We start from the raw sequence: 21,377 nt of genomic DNA, 5'->3' as shown, positions 1-21,377 counted from the left end.
AGTCGTGGTCCAGGTGGATTTTTCACTCTAACACTCTTCTGGACTTCGACGTCACTGTGTCTTAATTCATCTGTTTTAAACGTATTGCCTGTAAACGGCACTGCCCTTCACGCAAACTGTCATTTCTTCTTTAAAGAGATAAACATGATACCTGTACATTGTAGAGGCTTTTAACAAAGTTGAATTTCCAATATGGTAGGAGAGGTTGTTGTTGTTGAGCGGGTTGTTGTCATGTCCCCGCAGTGCCTGTAGTGGTGCTGTGAGGAGTCTGCTGTGGATCCAACAAAAATCCTCAGCAGCCTACCTACTGCTTGAAATTTGCTCTGGATAGCCTATATTTACATTCATCCTTATTTCAAGATATACCGAGCTCGATGAAGATCATCGTTACTATCCTATCTCGAATATCGATGCACAAATAGCCTAGCTGATTCTAATAGACATTTCGGCCGTCTATCTGGAGCGAATACCTTACAGAGCCCATACCAATTCAAGGTAAGCGAATTCGTTTACAGCCTCGACCTCAATTTTAAAGTGTACCGATTTGCGCAGGCTTCAGGCGCACTGCCGTTCTACTAGAGGCCGCTGGTCTATCGATGCTAGGAGGCCTCAGATTTATAACTTTGTGTTTTTTCAACTTATGATCTGATTAAATAATTCACCAGATTTAATAGACGTGGAGAGTTGTGCATTGTTCGCTGTTTCACGTTGTGTAGCTTGGTAATATCCCATTATGTAACGATGGTGGCTATATTTCATATCGATTACGAAGGCCTTCGCGAATAGGCCTTAAGCCTCGTATGTATTCCCTTTGTTTATGAATATTTGACCATAAATCTGCTATGTTATATACGGTAAAATCTCACGACTGGTGCCACAGTTTATTACTTGTTTTATATGACGATGCTTGGATTTTTTGTAAATAAATCTAAACTGGAAATAGACCTTTATAGTGTTGCCATTCGGCGATGTTTCCGTTTCCTGGTTAGCTACCGCCTACTAATTTGTGTTTTTAGCTTTGTTAGCTAACTAGCAATTTTACTTTTCGTTTTAAGGCTGTGCGTATACTTCGTATTTTTGACAGAAGCCAGATAAAGTCGTGTGTTTTAGATAAGGACAGTAGTACTAGTCACCTCTACGTGTTTGTTTAATTTCACATTACAAAGTTTCACAGCTGTCTGTCTTGCTCCTAGCTAATATGGAGACCTAGCTTCTCGGATTCTTACGGTAGTTACGCTAGCAATCACGGGTTTACGCTTGCTGCCTGTCTAAGTCTTTTCCATAACTAAAGTTGTAATCGTAACGCCATGCTGACAGCAAAGACACTCATCCAACCGGTTATTGTGTGTCTAATAAGCAGTTATGTTGTCAGAGTCGTAGCGATCACAGTCCCAATTTGAAACCACAAAAGTTTAAGGTAGCAGCAAAGCTACAATTATCGGTACAGTGTTTCGTGATGTAGCTGAATGGCCCTTATTTGTATGTTTATTAAATGAACTGTTTGTTTAGTCAAGTAAAGAGACTTTTTGTTAAATTGTTGGATTTTACAGCCATTCCTGTGATGGTGTATATTCATTACCAAGTAATATATTTTCTAACTGTGGAATAAAATAAGACTGCCATTTTCCCAGCAGCCTCTAAAGGACAGACTTTCACACTGAACGTTAGAGACTGTAAATAGTTAAAATATGTTACTAGGTTTTCTTACTATCTACACCGCTCCTAGTAGTCTAACGGTCAAGCACCAATGGAAGAAAATTGATGCTTGAACTGGCATTAAAAATACTCACACAGCTAGATATTTGCTCTCAATGAACATCCAATATTAGCAAAGTGCTGCATAAACAATCAATGGAATAAATGACTACATTTCTCCCTCTCCTGCATGTATGGTTAACCCCTGAATGTAAAGTGTTAGTGGTGTAATTCTTGGTTTTATCCCATCAGCTGATGTTGTCAAGAACAAGAGTCACGTGATGTATGAAGGCAAACACATACACTTCTCAGAGGTGGACAATAAGCCGTTGTGCTCATACAGCCCAAAGCTCTGCAAGCAGCGCAGACTAAATGGCTATGCTTTCTGTATTCGGCACGTTCTGGAGGATAAGACGGCTCCCTTCAAGCAATGTGAGTATGTGGCCAAGTACAACAGCCAGCGATGTACCAACCCCATCCCGAAGTCTGAGGACCGCAGGTGTGTATTATTCTTTTTATATTTGAGTTACCGTACATGAATTACTGGATATATAGCAGCCATAGAGCTCAGTGTGTTGATGTGTCATTGTTTTCCAGATACTGTAACAGCCACCTGCAGGTTCTCGGCTTTATCCCCAAGAAGGAACGGAAAAAGAAACACGATGGTCTGGAAGAAATGCGTTCGCGGGCTCACCTGGAGTCAGTGGCTCTCAATATTACTGTGCCCTCTCTAGCTCTGAAAGCTCCAAATGGTCTAGATGAACTTCCACCATCTCCCCCCTGTACACGTCTGTTACCGCTCCCTGATGGGGAACTCCTGGACCCTTTTGCCTTTTATGAGGATGACACAGATGGGGAGGAGGTCGGTGCTCCTCGGAAGGGCAACGCCATCAAGAAGAAAATACAGAGTCGCCTGGTGCTCAACCAGAAACTCTGCCATGACACAGACCTCTTCCAACCACCTCCTGAGCACTTTAGTCCCTCTCCTGTACCCCGTGTCCACCCCTCGTCACCACTCAACACTCATCTCCCACGACAGCAGCCAGGTCTTCTCCAACCACGGCAGCACTCCAGCGGGACTTCCTTCATCTTCCCAGGACAGCAGCAGGGTTTATTATGCAATCCACCACCACCTCAGACGGTCAACTTTCTGCCTCTAGGGATGCCTGCAAACGCAGCACCCAGTCCAGTGCAACATTCTGGGCCATCACTCAGCAGGAAAATGCCTTTCACTGCAACTCACTTGCCTGTTAGTTGCAAGGACAGTGGCAGTAACAATCAGCGGCATGTGGTTGTCATGCGTCCCACTGCCTTCTCACCACCTGACAGCTGCCTGGTCAGGTTGCAACATCTGGTGCAGCTCTGTGCCAAGCGACAACGGGAGCATGGAGACCTATTTCCTCACCTAGGTGACTAGTATAATTATTCTTACTAGTATTTAATTCTGTTCCTGTAGTTCATAGATATTCACTTACTACGATGGATGAGCTGCTCTAACAAGCTATCTTTCAGGATTAGACTGGTCAGAGGACAGTGCAGATGACTACGACGAGGAAGAAGAGGTGGCAGAGAGATTTACTCCTTTTCAGAGCTCTTGGAGACCACATAATGGGTTGGTATCTTCATACTTATCCCCATAGCATAATGTCTAACTTCATGATGACCATCATGTGTTTGTCATATAGGTTGGAAGATGACAGTGGTTCCTCTCGGAGAACACGCCTACTTAGGCTTTGCTCCTACCTTCAGGAGAAGTACAAGCACATGTGCAGACAGGAGAGGGCGAGAATCCGCCAGAAGAGGTACCGCTATGCCTTCCGAAAAGCCTTGCTGCATGCTGCCGGCAACAACCCCAGCTGTGCAGGGAAGCTGGTCCAGGAGTTGAGTGGTGCCTCTCGCAGCTCCTCAGGGTACTAACCATCATTATATTAGTCAAGTTTACATGTAATGTCCATGTTGTTGCTAATGTCTAATTTTTTTGGATCTGTTTGTCTCTGCAGTGTGGCTGCAGCAAGGCCACAGAGCACAGACACGGGGACCTGCACTGGCAGCACAAAGGGCCAAGCCTGCAGCAACAGAGCTCTGCCCTTCACTCGACACTGCTTTCAACGTATCCTTTGCAACAATTGTTTAAATCTGTTGCCTTTTTTTAAAAAAGAAAATCACACTCTGCAGTGCACAATATTTGCAATATGCCCGTCTAGCACATTGTGTGTTTTTTCCTTTATCGTTCTCCGCAGACATTCTGTTGAATCGTTCCCAGCAGCTATTTGCTAGTTGCACAGCCAAATTTGCAGATGGTCAGCAGTGCTCCATCCCTGTGTTTGATATCACACACCAGACACCTCTCTGTGAAGAGCATGCCAAAAAGATGGTGAGTTCAGTGGTCATTTTTAACAGTTTAGTAAAATGTTGGATTAATTGCCAGTGGAGTCTTTCGCTTGTATGGTAATAATATGCAGCTACTGCCTTCTAGCTTAGCAGTGAGACTGGACTGGATTAGAAATGACACACAACAATGCTGGAATTAAACTTGTATTACAGCTGTGTCATAATGGTTGATGAATTAATTTAAGTAGATTTTATTGGTTTTGGCTTTTCTTGCAGATATGCTAGGCTAAAATGTATTGGTTGTAGCCTCTTTTTCAGCATACCTAGTTTCCAATATGAAACCATTTGAATGTTTTTTTTTAAATTGTGCTTCACATGTTTGATTGTTATTACCCTCTCCTGGTCATGCTGCTCAGGATAACTTCCTGCGTGGGGATGGAAACCGACGAGTGCAGCACCAGCAGCAGCAACAGCGAAAGCCACGTAAAAAGACCAAACCACCGGCACTCACCAAAAAACACAAGAAAAAGAGGAGGAGAGGGCCACGGAGGCCTCAGAAACCCATTCCTCCAGCGCTGCCACAAGGAAACCTGGGAATGCCTTCTACAAGCCTAGCGATGCCCTCGCAAGCCAGCATCAGGTCTGCTCTTGTGTCATGCATGTTTTAACTGCTCCTTCACTACAACAGTATGTAGTAGTTCTAACAACAAACTTCTTTGTGGCAGGAGCCCTTCAACTCCAGACCTGAGTACAGACGAGCTTCCTGACGATATCACCAATGACATGGCAGACATTCCAAATGACCTTGAGCTAAACCAGGAGGATTTCTCCGATGTGTTACCCAGACTGCCCGATGACCTGCAGGACTTTGACTTATTTGAAGGTTGGACTGCAGCTCATTCCAGTGACCCCTGTCATTTAGTCTTCTGTGATGTTGTAATGAAAACTGTTCCAAATGTTCTTGCAGGTAAGAACGGGGAGCTACTGCCCACCACGGAGGAGGCAGAGGAGTTGGTACGTGCACTGCAAGCGATGGGGTCCTACCCGGACTCTTTGGTGTGCCTGACCTCCATGGGAGACCTAGCCCCTGCTGAAGGAGTGGACCACAGAGCCATGACTGTGTTTTCCGGTCCAGTCCAGCCAGGGGGCATGGGGGACCTGCTCAACAGCCGGATCCCTACAGAGAACTTCACCAGTCTTGAGCTGGAGGACAATCTACTGCAGCCCACCGGAGATCACTTTTCCCCTTCGCCGCCATCTCAACCCACTAGCCAGCCCCCAGCACCATGCTCCAACCTGACCTCATCTTCTTCTTCTACAGTAGCTCCTTCCACAACCTCCCTGCTCACTCAGACTGTCATAACAGAGAGAACGTTTTCTCGGACACACTCGTCACATGTCCTGGCCAAGTCAGAAGCACCTACATCATCTCCACAAGGCAGCCACTACAGCAGTGAGCATGTGCCATCTCCATACAGTGACCACATATCTTCTCCCCATGCCAGCTCCTTCCAGACAGACACTCCTCTGCTCCTGGAAGTCCCTCTCAGCGGGGTACCAGGACCCCCGCGCTCGACATGGAACAACCTCCCTCTCCCCCTTACTGACCCAGCGCAGTTTGGCAATCTCATAGCATCAGAAAGTCATCTCATATCAACCTCGCTGTCCACTCCCCCCGCCACTACTCACTCTGTGACTCTGCAGCCCATAGCTGCTCTCTCAGCGATCCCTCAGAGCGGCATGACTGGTTTAACAACTCCTCCAGCTCCCTCTTCCTCCCTACCATCTTCCTCACATGATCTGCTGACCTCCACACAGCCCAAGCAACAGCTCCCTCAGTTCAGCGCAGCCTTTGGCCATCAACTGGCCTCCCACAGTGGCATCCCGAAAGACGTGCAGCCCAGCCACAGCTCCACAGCACCCCCTGCTGGCTTCTCCATAGTTAGTGCCACCGCTGCAAGTGCCAATAGCGCCACACCACCCTTCACGCAAAGCAAATGAGAGCAGGCGGCATATAGTGGCTGTATGATGGTTTCTGGACTCACATTAACTTACAATCCAGTTGACTGGCTTCTGATTAACCACCCCTGTTTATCTGCTACATATGTGCAATGTGGTAATAGTGCACTATTTGATAATGAATTTGCACAACCTCAGATTTTCCTCGATACTTTCTAAGTTCTTTCCTTGTGTAGGCAGACAGCATCTGAGATTTGAAGTCAGCGTGAGTCCACTCGTTTGATGCCTTGTGGTTTCGTCAGCAGGGGGTGAAATTGGCAGAAGGACCTTAGCAGAGATTATCTGTCACAGTGCTCAGAATTCATAGAAGCCTCAATCAGTGGTCAGTTTTGTTTGCTTTGCCTGTTCAAGTCCTGTCTTAAAATGATCAACTGTACCCTGCCTTACTCAGATGGCCATTGCTTTTTTATTTCCCCACCCCTATTTCACACACTGCTTCTGTCACCTACTGAAAAACAGAGTACAGGTTGTGACATTTTTTGTGATCCATTATGTTTCAAGCTATTTAACTGTTATCGTGATATAGAATCTTTACTGAGTCAGATTTCACAGTCATATAACTTTACCAAAATACTTTTTAAACAGCTGTTTTTATATTGTGTATATTGTATATGTGCTCATTTATCGTTTGCTCAGACGTCAAAATCTCTGACCTCACCATTGGGTTGTGGGACTCTGAGTGGCCTAGTAGACACTTGAAGGTAAAATCTAGTTTCTCAAAGCAATAAACATGTTAACATAACATTGAAAGGTATTTTATTGGTCTCATCACATGTAGCTTCACCTGCTGAATCCAGGCTGGATCAGGAACTTATATATATATATATTTTGGCCTGTAAATGTTTGACTGATCAGGTCTCCTCTCTCTGAGTGGATTTTTTCAAGGCTAATAACTTAGCTTCAGTGTTACTGTGACGATGGTGATGGCATAATCCAGGGACTTTTAAGTGTCTACTCTCCAAGGTGCTCTGTGGTCCACATATACAATGGTCTTTGCATGTCTCATTAATTGAAAGGACTTCACAATAAGGCAGAAAAGAGAGTTTAAATAGCAAATTGGTATTGGAAAAATATATTTTACTCAAGTGTAACATGATATAAATTGGTGTATTTTGCACGTCTGAAGTAAAGCACTGTCAAAAGGATTTTAAGCTACACCATGCAAAGCTGGGGTCTGGTTTTTAAGAATATGAGGACTCGTCCACCCCTGTCTGGTGACATCTCATACAGCAGTACAAAAACATGGCTTTTTGATAGATATTATTATATTAGACATTTGACAGAATGGTCAGACATTGTTGAGTATTAGGTATATAGAATAGCAGTCTCTATCTTGGGGTTTGTTGGTGAATTATTGAGTAGCAAAGGATTAAAATTGTTATTTGCAATGTATTCAGTGGAACCTGTGTCTTGTTGAATGAGTCTCTTGTTTTTTAATGGCTATCAAAACAGTTGTCGAAGGGATCAGTGTTTGTTCGTATACTGTTGTTGGTGATTATGTTCAGATGGAAAATATTTTTGATAGCTATTAAACTCCAGGAAAAGGTCTTGAGATTGCATGGGGCAGCAACCTTGTTATTATAAGGTAATGGTCACTGGCTTGATTCTTAATGATATATTGGACTATATGCATCATTTTATGGAGAATAACATTTGCACAGGAGTGGATGAGGCCGGTTGTGTTTCATGTGTCCCGCATCTGTCTTGCCTTTTTTTTTTTTTTTTTTTTGCTTGGACGCTCATTACATGAACAGCTGCCATCATTACCAGCGCTGAGCCTGCACCTTGTCTCCCCCTTTGTTTCCAGCTGTGAGAAGCCCCAGTTATGTCTCTCCCTTCCAAAGAGAAAACACACGTCTGAAGTGTAAACTTGTAGCTCTACCAGAGACCAATGGGCTTCTCACTGGCTGCAGCGTTGTCGTCACTAAATAGAAACACATCGCCCCTAGAAGTGAGAGTGGGGGGAAAAGAAATCAGATTGGTTTGAATCAAGCAAGGCAATACTGCTGTATCCACATAGCATGAGATTAGTTGTTGCACCAGTTTACTCTCCTGACAACCACGTAGAACAAATTTTACAGGGCTCGTAGGCACATGTAACTGCTTGAATTCAGAGATGGCTGACAAATTCCTATACTCATTGAATGTACTGTATTACTGTTTTTAAAGATAGGATGAGCTAATCTAGTCACCTTTTGTTATTGGTCCTTGTTTAATTTGTCTAAGGTATTTTTTGTATACAAAGGTTTACATTTTTATGTATATTTTTCTTGTGTACAAATTATGTAATATGTGTACAAACACTGTATGTAATATCTGTATATAGTGTGAGAAATTTGATCTTTTGTTTTTGGATGTATAAATAAAACTTGCTGTGAGGTATTTGCTGAAATGGGTTGATGTGGTTTTTAACCAGTTACCTAAATACAATGAGGTGAGATCACATCTGTTTAAATTTACTGTGACATTTAATTCACCAACGCACATGGAGATCACAATCATTGTAGATTATAAGCTAAAATGCTACCAGTAAACTCCACAACATGGTAGCAGTGGATTATCTTAATAGCTGCTGATGGGTATTGTGTCAAATTATACTTTGCAGATTTGACTTACTAAGTACACTGGACATTATATTGCATAAATTTACAACCTATCTTGCAAGTTAAGTCATTTTCACTTGCTGTGGTGACCACACCCCCCACCCTCAGTGTCGCCTGATGCCAAAGGGGGTGGGGTATTATACACAGCAATAGGTTCATGCTAGGCTGAAAATAAACACTTGTTGGTGGCCTTTCAGTTAATCCTGTTCTCAAATATTGTAGTCCATTATGCAAAGCTTTCATTCAGACATAACCCTACCACACTGAGAAATAGGGATATTTCCAAGTGGCTCCACAGTTACAGCAAAAGAGTTGTCAGACAAGCAAATTACAAAACTGTTCAAATTTGTATGGAACTTTTATTTTTTTTTTTCCTTAATCATTTGACAACTTCCAATCAATCCAACAGCACTGTCCTGATTTAACAAAAACATGTATACTGGACTATAAACTGTCAGCGAAGTCACACAAAATGAAATGTACATTTTAAATGATTGCTATCCAGTGTTAACTTAAACTTGAAAATGTCACAGAACCAAGCGTTGCTCCGATAATACTGCTCTTTGGGGTTACAAAAATAGTATTATTTACTTGTGCTAAGAAATGACTTCAGGCAATTACACTGCTGCTTTATAGCCATACATCACACAAATGAGGTGGGAAATGGTGTAACTGCAACATAATATTGTAGCCTTAAGTACCATTTTATTTTTAAATTTAAAAACCAAAACAAGACCTACAAGTGCAACACATAAAAAAGTCATATTAGACCACATGAAGGTGCAAACTGTATTGCATTGTTTCAGTTTGGGACAGAGGGCTAACATGGCACATTTTCTGTGAAAAATAAAAAAGCATTGTGTGACGGCACTCGGCTGTCATTTCTTTACCTAGCCAGTAAACTAGATGCTGTACTTTGATCAACTTTTCAGCTGTTTATTCTTCTATAGCTACAGCAGCAAGCAGAAAGGTTATTCTGTGATGTTCTGTAAGACATGTTTAAAATCATTAAGTCTGGCATTTTGGGAAATACTTGATATTTGATATGGATCTGGTAGAGTCTAATCAGGCCAGTAGCATTTTCCAAAAAATTACACATTCTAAATCACCACTAAGGGTGGTACCTACAATATATCTTTTGTCATTGGGCCAAAAACAGGTGTGTGTAGTTGCTTGATCAGGAACACCTGCGCTACAAGATCTATCTGGACAAAGCCAATTAAACATTTTGGCTTTATTAGGAAAAACAGTCTGTTCTGATTGGTTAAGATCCAACTGCCTAAGGATGCATCATAAATATTTTGACTCTCATACACCTTTGGAAATACTTAAACATGACCTTTTTTGTCCTTGTTAGGCCAGATAAGTGCTAAATCTGATGCCATGAGAATTTTAAGATGAAACAACTGCATACAACTGCACAGGTGTACCTAATGATACATTCTGAATTTCTATTTGAACTTGATCAATTTTCCCCTCTCCAATAAGGCAAATTCCCAAAATGCCAAACTAATCCTCTAACCTACCTTGTGTACCGTGAAAAGAACATATATGACCCATAAGATTTGTGGAAATTCCTCTCTTCTCAACTGAAACAATGACAGCTTTTAGATAACACACAGAGTCCAATGTTCCTGTGCATATTATTCTGGCAAGAAATGTTTTTTTTATCGTATGTCTCACTGCATGTGTGTGTGTTAATGGCAGAGAAGGCAAAAAGAAAGAGAAATCACAAAAAAGAAAACATTTGATCTAACATGTTTTTAAAGCTGATACTATTCATCCCATTCATCACTCAACACCATAAGGCCGATTCAGCTCTCTTCAGGACTCAACATTCCTTCAGTCCTGCAGGAGTATGCTACAACACATACTGCTCCGGCTGACCGATAGGCTTTAAACTGTCATGCACATTCCTTTTAAAACTGCAGTCAAAAGCAGTAGCAGTGCTGCTGGTCTCTTAACACCTCTTGGCCTTGTTAATATGTACATCTGAGAGCAGTGTCATCTACTGTGAATGCTCCTTTAATAGAAAACTCAAAATATACAGCCAGCCATATGTTACACTGCATGAGCAACTCCAGAGTCCAAGCTGTGAGACCTTTTATTTATCACAGATAGCTGCAAAAAAAGTCTCATGCTACTGTTTTATGGCTACTTAGTTTATAGTCAAAGGCATTTATACTTGAAGTGCAATAATAGCTGTAGGTACACTGAGGAGATAGTACCAATGCAGCTCCTGGGAAGACTATCAGAGTCTGCTGATTCATAAACTAGATGATGGCACTGCCCTGTTAATGGAATGAATGAAACCTCCGTTTTTGTGATCGATCAAATGCACAGCAAAAAAACAAAAAACAGGGAGGATGAGTCCAACAAACCACTCAAGGCTTTGTGGAATCAGCTGGAAACAGTGTCCAGTGTTTAAAACTGGTGGGAGCTTCAATGAACCAGCCATTTTTTTACATTCCCTAAAATTATTACAGCCACAGCAAAGAGTGTGAAATTAAATGAAGTATATAATAAATCAATAGTAAAACATGACAGGGCAGCCATTTTCATTCACTGGACGAGGACAACTGGAGAGAGAAACGCATATACAAAAAACAAGTACAAAGGCAAGGCAATCTCATTTGTGGCCACTTCAGTCACTCAAAATATTCACCTCACGACCATTATCTACAGTTTGCATTTGGCCATTTGTACACAGTGGATCCACAAATCTGTAGAAATTAGCTTATTTACAAGACTGTACAGCCACCCTATAGAGCTCCTTCCATCTCCCAGAGGACCCTATCCACTTAAAGCAGTATACCTGAGTTTTCAATAGAATGCTTGAACCCACTCGTCACTCTTCGCCACAAGTTTCACAAGATATTTCGCACAGCCACACACACGCACACATCATCACTTAAGCAAGGAATTATCTCCAAAGGATGCTGAGTGTAAACCTTTGAAAACCACAAACTTACCAAAACCAAAAACTCAGAGAGTCCTTCCAGAAACACAGCTAACTGCACCCCTAACATAAGACAGCTGAGAAGGAGGTATTGAGCAGGGACATCTTAACAGCAGGTGGCAGCTGACTGAGTGGCCGCTGACTGTCCTGTGTAGAACCCTCTGGTGCTGTGCTAGCATATAAACATAGACATAAAGTAGGCCAGGATTTGCTTCAGGCAAATGAGTGATGAGACCTTCCTGGGAGACTTCATCCCAGCTGTGGAGGTCAGAGGAAAAGATCTGACTGATGCCACCAGGGTGGAAAAGTAGTGCAGAGCTGGATGTAGCTCCTCTCACTGAGCTGTGGCAGCATGTGGTACAGAAAACCTGACAAACAGAGAAAAGGGTTCATATTAACAGGGCTAAACATCTGTAGTCAAAAACAGTGGCAACTGACAGATTAGGTCAAAAGGTTACATATCATATATGAGTACATAAATTACACTTAAGCACATGAGAAGTATGCTGCATAAGTCCCAGACAAAGGCCTTCACTGAGAACACATACAGAGCACATGTACGGGAATCACATGTATAGAAAATTCCAGAATTCTCCAACACTTCCACATATTTTTTCCTGAAGCCCTGTGGACTGCATCTTTACAGTCTTTAATACAAATCAAAAGTGCAGCCACATTAAATGTAGATTTTGTTTCTATGACAACAATATTGTGAAAACACTCAATAGCAACACTGAGATCTAACCAATCTGCCACAAGCAGCCCATTCTGTCTCCAGCATATTTTTCCTATAGGTATTTACTCTGTACCCAAGAGGTGGACTGATGGACCAATGGACATATCAACACAGCCAGCCCTACAGCCTATTAATAAGAACTTCCTGTAAAACAGTACATCTGTAGTTATGCCGTCATGCTCAAATCAAACTTTACATAGAATCATACATTTTTGTCATGGTTCTGTCATAACTGACAGGCAATGTTTACATGTAAACTGAGCTTTCTGCCTAATAACCTTTAATGCAACCATTAACAACCAAAAATACTTTTAGGAAGTAACCCTGCCATTTGGTGGAATTTTTTTTTTTTTTTACAAAATATCAATATGGTGGGAAGTACCTCTGAAGTCTCTGCACAAGCTCAGCCACCAGGGAGTCACAGATCCCTGGGTGTGTATCTTCTGCCAGAAAAATGGCCTCCTGCAGCTCCTCTGCCACTTCAGGCTTACCGTTACTTGTCTCACCTTTTTCCTTTAACTGTAACAATGACAGATCATGAAGTAGGCTGAATGTTGATTTACCTCTGAGTGAACAGCAGTGTAATCTTTCAGTGATGATTATTTAAACTTTGCACAACTTGGTGCTTTTACCTCAGAAAATAATGGAGAAAAGATTGTCGATAAGCTTTGTGACAATGGCCTCTTTGGACTCTCCTGCACCTGGACAAAAAACATTATTTTGAGGTAAATAACAAGTTTAGGAGACACTGAACATAAGGCCATTGGAAGGAATTGCTACTCTCTGATATACTCTTACCTCTTCGTTTCCTATATCAGAAGGCTGTGCTGCCCCATTCTGAATCTTTTTCAGATCCTTTTCCCTGATGGTGTTGAAGATCCAGTCGTCGTTGCTGGCGTCACAACTTCCTGATGCCTGGTTGTCGTTATGCTCCCTACAGGGAAAAAAAAGATTTTAGGTACATCATTGGTGCATTCTCCTCTTCCCCATGACTTAACTGGAAGATAAGCCTCATACAACTTACTCATCAGACTCGTCAGAGCTCGATTCATCCCGAGACTGCTCTGATTTCCATCTCTTGTATCTGTCAATCAACTCTGTGAGATAGGTCGTCTTTTTGGCATTCCTAACAATATACTTATGTTTTAACAGCTCTTTGGCAGTTGGCCTCTATAGAAAACACAAAACAATGAATAGGACAATGAATGAACAGGAACAGGCAAGCCTTTCTTCTAATGTACAATGCAGAATACACCATTCATGGTAAACAGGATTCATTTAAACTTACAAAGCTAGGCTCCTTATTTAAACAGGCTTCAACAAATTCTTTAAGTGGTTTACTGTAGTTTCCTTCCAGTGTTGGTGGATTGTTTTTTGGGATGAGAAACAAGACCTTCATAGGATGAAGTTCAGAGTGAGGCGGCTCTCCTTTAGCCAGTTCTATTGCTGTTATTCCTAATGACCAGATGTCTGCCTGTAAAACAGATATTTGGGACAAAACAAACATTAATGCAGTTATGAAATGACATTTAAACTGACTTAAGCTACATGGGTGTATTTGAGGAAGCATTGCAGACAGAAGACAGCAGGATAGAGGCTGTGTTGACAGCCCACACTGACTCATACTGTGGTTATTCCAAAAATATGTACTGGCTCATTTTTAAGTGTAGAAAACACTTTAAATGTTTCTGACAAATACAAACAATCAATCCTTGTGAGAGCAATTTCAGAAAAAAACCTTTATTTCATAAGCACTTCTTTTCTAGATTCTTGATATGGATACCAATGAAAAACAACACATTCCACCTCAGACACCGAGTGAGTGATGCTCATTTAATTCAGGACTAACAGACATGACTGGAAAAATATTAAAGGGTGTGCAGCTGTTATAACAGCAGGAAAGCTATTAGCACTCAGGCCAGGACTGGCTACCATACTGCTATTAGCTTGAATCTGGCCTGACATCACCAGGTTTATGTTGGGTGTGTTTAAACAAAAGAGGCACATGCACAGTGCAGATGGTGAAACAAAGAGCAGAAGATGAGAGAAGCAGTTTATAGCAAAACACAGTACAGACGAACTATAGATTTATACAAAGCTGTTCAGTTTTGGGGCTCTGTGGCCACACAAACTGAATTTTAACCCTACATTTGATGCTGACCATATGGGGTAATGCTTACCTTTGAATCATAGGCAGACTGCTTTATGACTTCTGGTGCCATCCAGAAAGGAGTTCCAACAAATGTGTTCCTTTTTATCTGCGTATCTGTCAACTGGCCCGCCACTCCGAAGTCTGCAAGTTTCACATCGCCTTGTTCTGACATCAACACGTTGGCAGCTGAGGATCAGTTAGAAAAATGTAATGATGAACAGCTCTTAAAAATTAACACAAAGCTTTCATTTACATCAAGGATGGAGAAATGTGTTGAAAAAAGAATATCAGTATAAAAATCTGGATGACACTGCGCAGTTCATAGATTTGTATTTAAGTGAGAAATGTGAACAAATTTAATGCAAATGTTTAGGAAAAAAACATTTACCTGTGGATTTTGTGGTATTTAAAACTAACTCTCTGTAAACACTGAGGCCAAAGCACAATAATTCACTTCAGCATCAACACACACCTTAAAGACCATGTTCTCCAGATGGAAAAGAAAAAATAATAACAAAGCTGTGATTTATGTACCTTTGATATCTCTGTGTATTTTCTTTTCAGAGTGCAGATATTCAAGCCCTTTTAGGATCTCTCTCAGGATTGTGGCGATCTGTATTTCATCCAGGGCTCCTGGTTCCAACTAGATGAATGTATAAATTATTAAAAATCGTGCTGTAACATTATAAAACATCATAGGTCATAGGTCATAATGACCTGAAAATCAAAGGAGTTCAAGAAGGCTTACCAAATCAAGAGCTGATCCTCCACCCAAATATTCCATAATAATCCATAATTTTGTACCCTGAAAAATAAAACAGACAGAACTGACTCACACTCTCTTAGTTCATTTTTTTATTTAAGATTTTGGGAAAACCCTGACATCACCACAGAATGACTGACTAAAATAATACCAGTATGTTTAAAACACCAAATACATCACAGATCTCCATTACGGTTGTGCTCAGAACCACAATAATTTTATGATTACTTGATACGTCATCTCCGAAGGCAATTCAGCCAGACAGCCCGAGTGTTACTAGATCAGCACTGCTACAAAAATGTCACCTCTACTCAAGGTGTCAAACTATACCGAAGAACATTCCTCACAGATGACAACCCATACCCACCATCACTGTCTGCTATCTGTGTTTTACCTCCATTTAGGGGAAGCAAGTAACTTCTCCTTAATACCCTTTTTTTAATTTATCAAAGTCAAGCTCTGAGAAGCAGAGCATTAGAACCACAGCTGGTCATACAAGCCATCCTCTCCAGGTTGTTTATTTAACTGTTGATTAACATGTATGAACTCCAAATAGATTCACTCAGTACTGATAGTGTTACAGCACCCAATTTACCTTCATAACCCATGTATCACAGCTACTGCTGTGCCTGCAGACTGTTGACAAGCAGTATTAAAAAAAGAGACAAAACATCTTGCAAGCAACTGTCCATTTCATAATGTCTTTGCTTCACACATCTCTCTCCTGCACTTAATTGTCAGCTATGCAAATATATACGCCCTGATGGTGAAAAAGGTACATAAGCAAGACTTTAGAAAGCATTAATAAGCATAATACATTATCTGTAGTTACAGTAGCGATCATTTGTTAGGAACATTACACACCATTGGAACACATGGCACTTGTTTACAACATAACACACAATCTCTGTAGATATGCATGAAGAAAGCAAATAAAAATACACTTGACTGTTCAGTTTAGAGCATGCATACAATGCTATTATCTCAGCTCTTATCCCACCTGTGTAGACATCAAGACTAATTAAAAGCATATGTTCCATCAAAAGCATGTGAGATGGCTAAAAGGCTTTCTGTGCAGGCACAGCAATCAGTACCACTTTTCACACGTTTTATAATGCACAAATACATACACATAACACAAATGCCATAGGCACGTTTGAGACATACATAAGCTCTAATTCTCCCCTTCAGCCAGTAGCATAACTGACTAATGCACTTCTTTGCCTTTAGCTTTTAAGTACCACAGTAAATGTTGTGAAAGGCACTTTCAGCACCATCACATGCAGCATGAAAAACTATTATAGTTACAAAATACACTGTGGTTATTTGCGTGTCAAATGTCAATACAGCTATTGCAGCTACCCAAGACTTCTTTTTCTTTCATTTAACATGGATACATATAGCCTGACACTGAAGCTGAAAATCAACATGTGTTCATCATATGCATCCACCAAGCATTTACAAATTGCACTGTTACAGCCACTATGTAGGAATATGTGCCATATTACACAAGTTCCATATATGTGATATTACACAAATGCAATACTTACTCTATTGCCCGTTTGCATTATTTATTGACCTACATTGCCTACACTTGCTTGCAGGAACACCATTCTAACATTTCCATTATGCCAAGCGTAGACTTCTACATGTTCAATAACATCATTCTCCTATCTGCCTTACCTTAAGATAAGATCCAAAATACTTGGTGATAAAGGGGCTGTCACATTGGCTGAGAACTGTGATTTCCTGCTGAATGTCTTCAATTTCATCCTCTGCTTCTTCCAGATCAATAATTTTGATGGCCACAACTTTCTGAGTCCGATTGTCGATGCCTTTGAAGACCTCACCAAAAGATCCTTTCCCTATCCTTTCCAGCTTGGTGAAAAGCTCCTCCGGATTAGCTCTGAAATTCTGAGTGAAAGAGAGAGGGATGTTAACAGATAGTGAGAGAAAATACAGCATTTTAAAATAACATAAAAGAACAGAAAACAATGGAAAAAAATGAGTATTATGTACAAATACACATCCTAAAGATATTGTCACAAAGACAATCCTGCCGCTTCTCGTAAAAAAATGTCTTTTTAGAGGAAGCTCTTGACAAATGACATTTAGTGTTAGGAGACAACAGAGTACCGTATGTCAATGTGAGTGAAGACAGCATCCAAAGAGCACCTGTTAAATGTGATTGATGGACAATGTCTGTATGAGAACCAGAAAGTGAATTAAGATAAAAAGGTCACATACATGTATACTTTGTTTGCATCTCATGTCTGTGTGTGCAAATGCAAGAAAGCAGGGTGCCGAGGTTAAAGTTGTTTGGATAAGTGCATGTCATATTTTGGCTAAAGGCTCTAGGGATTCCAGTCTCATATGTTTCTTGTGAAGATTTTCCAGTTTTTGTGTCAGCTGGGAGAAAGGTGTTTGGAGATATTTTGCAGGAAGTCTGAATAAAGTTAACTGCTTTTATCCAACAAAATACAACTCGAAAGTACATAGAATCATCAGCAATAACAATGCAGGTTGCTAAATTTGTTTGAGGTACTTCATGTTTCACTTTCTCAGAATGCAGTATGCTAATAAAAACTTTAAACACACTTGCCACCTAGATGACAGCTGGCATACCAAGTGTTCAATTTGGGATACATTAAATAGGAAACTGGATTTAATAAACCTGATACTGATCAGTGACAATCAACAGACATGACCTTGTAAGCTGAGTGTTCAATTTCTGTGGATGATGACCTAAGTTATACATTTAAAAAACATAATTAGCCACAGAAAAGGTTTAAAAGATGTAATCTAATCCAGATATTCATTTATTTAATGACAAGGTAAAGGCACAATGTAGTACTTCAGCCTGGCTTAGGCCTCTGTGTGCAAAGCACCTTTTCTGGTCAAACTTGTGGCTTTGAGTAACACTTGCATGATAAGACAGCGTAGTGGAAACCTGACTGAGGCTTAATGATCTCGACTGCAAAGGCTATACAGAATCTGAAGGGCTACACCCTAAATTATTGACTGAGCTAAATGGCTTATTTCCCCATGGAGCACCAGGGAGGGAATAATGGTCTTCAAGTTGGTCCATTCAATTTCTCTTTATGCATGGCAACCATTAACCCAAAAATCCTGATAAGTGTTTGTGGTACCTTAATTTCTACATCAAAAAGAGGATTCTATATTTTTCATTAAATTATTCCTCTATTATATGAGGTTACAATGTACAAATTTAAATGCAAACAACAAATTATACAATAACATCAACTCAAGCAACAAAGCCTGATGTTTAATTTACCAGGTAACCTTGTTGATGATCTATTGCCTGACACAGAATGCAGTGCTTTACAGTCCCCTTGAGAGAATAGTTTCCTGTAAAAGTGCTAATGCATGGTGGTCAAAAGTATATGGAAGTGGAGATGAGCAGCTGCACACAGCTGCAAACTAGCAAAGAGGGGGCTGCTGAATTTGATAGCAGGGGACTTTACAACAAAGATAAAAAGACAGAGCAGTGCAGAACAAAGCAGAGTAGAAACAACACAACCAAAATATTATCATAACACTAGTGTGGTCAGTCAGCCAGGTGAAAATTATAATGTTGAGGCTGACCTCTGTAAAAACAATGGGGAAAAATAACAAGAGCACTGTGACCACCGACTACACATGATGGGAATGTACTTGCCATATCCACAGTCAGCAGGTTTACTGCGACAACTAAAGCTGCCCGAACCTCGCTCTAAAAGCATTTGTTTGATGCTCTCCCATCTGCACCGCACAACTGTGTAGTCTAGTGTCATCCACAGACCACAACACCACACCCTCAGGGTCGAAGGCTCAATGCCAGCCCTCCAACTGTGAGCAGCAGCTTTCTGCATGGTTCCCTTTGGGCACAGATCTGCTGTTGCGACTATATGATTGTATTTGTTTGTGCATACTTTTAAGTATAGAAGAGTAGTATTTTGTGCAGTCTATGCATATAATTTACAACTTAAATTTCCCCATGGGGATAAATAAAATAATTCTTAATTCTTAATCATGTTTTTCTTGGTTATGTCAACAGGCCTACCAATTTTTAAGCAGAATATAGAGAAATAGCCAGGCCCTGATTGGTTCTGCAAATGTATAATTAAAGCTGAAGCAAAATAGAAAAAAAACATTGCTAATCTATTAAAGAAAGGATAACACTCATAAGACAAAAACTTTTCAATGAATGCCAAGCTCTCACTGACCATAATCAATTACAAATAGCCACAACAGATAACTAATACACAACTATTTTCTTGAGAAAGCCAACTGAAAATTGCATGAGTGCAAGTACTTGACTAAATAATTGCATTAATGTCATTTATTCATGGCTATATGGTTTTATTTATTTGTCAAGACAAGAGCTCTTATCTTAAGGCAAACTCCATTTGTAAACTGAGTATTTTGGAATGTTGGCTGGGTAAAATTTACAAATGGAAAATGTAATTCTGGGCTTTGTGAAACAGTAATATATACAGTATGTTTAATCTTTTTTTCCAACAATTAATACACCCTAAATAGATAATAATGAATAAAAACAGATATAATAAATAATGAAAATAATCAGGGGTGTCACTAATTCAGGGCACAATAGATTGAAGAAAAAAACAATTGCCAAATAGCTGCAGGTTAAAAAAATAATCAAATGGCAACCATCATCACCAACTTCAAAGCAGAGAAGGTCCTGCCTCAAGAGCATCAGTCAAGTTTTCATGGACTATAAGGAGGTGAAAGTATCTGTCAAGCAATCAGCTAAACAAAGCTTTGCTGTTATTTTAAGAATTGGTAGACATTTTAGGCCAAAATATCTGTTTCCTGTTGCGTACATGTGACGGTACAGTAAAAAAAACTCTCCATATAACATGCAGAAAAGTTAAAAAAAGAAAAAAGGTGGTGCATACACGTAGTACCTACAAAATGTATAAACTGCAAGTCACATAAATATTTGACCTGCCAAAAGGATAACAACAAGATAAACGATGATGACAGCGGTCTTGCCCAACATTCACATCACTGAACTTTGATAAATAAGACTTTATTTATCAGTGGAAAGCAAAGGTTATAGTGAAAAGAGGTGACACTGATGCAATGTGCACGAAGACAAAAGTTAGTAGTAAAGTTCCAGCTTAACAGTTAGAAGGAGTGTAACAAAAAGCATTGCTCGGCACCAAATACGAGCCTCTGAATGTTATATATAAAATATTATTTTTATCTACCTGAATCCCCGGCAGTCCACTCTGAATAGGGGAGTGAGCCATGGCGTCAGGTCAGCAAGAAGACGCCTTTCCTCGTCTTTACAGCTTTCCTTATTAGATTTACAACGGTACTTTCCTGACAGAACCCTTCCGTGGTTGATGATATTACACACTCCGCCAAGAACAATAAACGTCGCTTAATTCAACAACAAAAATCCGCTTGACTTGTCGGCTTTTACTACGAGCTGACTTCTCCTCACTCGCCTTCCGCAGTTAACGTTAGCTAACGTTACCTACGCTAGCCACTTTAGCAGCCAGTTAGCAAACAGTTAGCAGAGTAAGTGCGTCTCGGCAGCCTCTTAGCGCGTACTTGACAGTTTCCCGGTGATCAGAGAGAGGACTGGTTTGAAACATTCGTAGGGGGTAAATAAATGCACACTGTTATATAGTTGTATCGCTTGTTGTTCTTTTCTCCCAATCACTTTTCTCTGTCGCCCGGCGCCATCTTGGTTAATGTCATTTTCATTTTCCGGATAGCCAATCAGAGTGAAGGAAAGTAGACAGCGCAGGCGTCGTCATTCGTAAACTGAAGACGTCACAATAGGAAGGAAGTGAATCAAAAATGTTATTTTGTTCAGATTCTTTTTAATTGACAACTTTTACTTGAAGTATTTAATAGATCTCTCTTAAATCAATTGTATTGGTGTCTGTTATTAGCAAAATTATGATTAAAATCATTTGATTTTCATATTTTTTTAATAGAAGAATCTTTATTATCCCCTGAGGGATAATCTTTTTCACACAATCAACAGTACAACAGCAGCAGGCGTCTCACATTACACACATTTCTAACATAAAAATAACAGCAGCAACAACAACAAAGAAACGCATAGAGCTGTGGGC

The 21,377-nt window shown here is 40.5% G+C and overlaps 2 protein-coding genes across 2 annotated transcripts; one reads left to right on the top strand and one right to left on the bottom strand.

Moving 5' to 3' along the window:
- The first annotated feature begins 200 nt into the window (after positions 1 to 200).
- ino80da (INO80 complex subunit Da) lies at positions 201 to 7,592 on the top strand. The gene is made up of 10 exons (XM_028393478.1): positions 201 to 495; positions 1,948 to 2,194; positions 2,293 to 3,104; positions 3,208 to 3,307; positions 3,381 to 3,605; positions 3,696 to 3,805; positions 3,936 to 4,069; positions 4,443 to 4,666; positions 4,752 to 4,909; positions 4,994 to 7,592. The coding sequence occupies exons 2-10, from the start codon at positions 1,977 to 1,979 to the stop codon at positions 6,025 to 6,027; spliced, it is 3,015 nt and encodes a 1,004-aa protein (XP_028249279.1). The 5' UTR covers positions 201 to 495; positions 1,948 to 1,976; the 3' UTR covers positions 6,028 to 7,592.
- Positions 7,593 to 8,987: 1,395 nt separating this feature from the next.
- Positions 8,988 to 20,984, bottom strand: stk24a (serine/threonine kinase 24a (STE20 homolog, yeast)). The gene is made up of 11 exons (XM_028392922.1): positions 20,496 to 20,984; positions 16,942 to 17,172; positions 15,244 to 15,300; positions 15,030 to 15,138; positions 14,524 to 14,681; positions 13,632 to 13,817; positions 13,368 to 13,513; positions 13,142 to 13,277; positions 12,976 to 13,044; positions 12,726 to 12,862; positions 8,988 to 11,975 (listed from the first exon to the last, which is right to left on the bottom strand). Exons 1-11 carry the CDS (start codon positions 20,535 to 20,537, stop codon positions 11,942 to 11,944), a joined length of 1,305 nt encoding a protein of 434 aa, XP_028248723.1. The 5' UTR covers positions 20,538 to 20,984; the 3' UTR covers positions 8,988 to 11,941.
- Between the last annotated feature and the right edge of the window lie 393 nt (positions 20,985 to 21,377).

The sequence above is a fragment of the Parambassis ranga genome, chromosome 21, assembly GCF_900634625.1.
Source record: "Parambassis ranga chromosome 21, fParRan2.1, whole genome shotgun sequence".
Lineage (NCBI taxonomy): Eukaryota > Metazoa > Chordata > Actinopteri > Ambassidae > Parambassis > Parambassis ranga.
The sequence above is the reverse complement of the archived record's forward strand: the minus strand, read 5'-3'. Positions and strand labels throughout refer to the sequence as shown.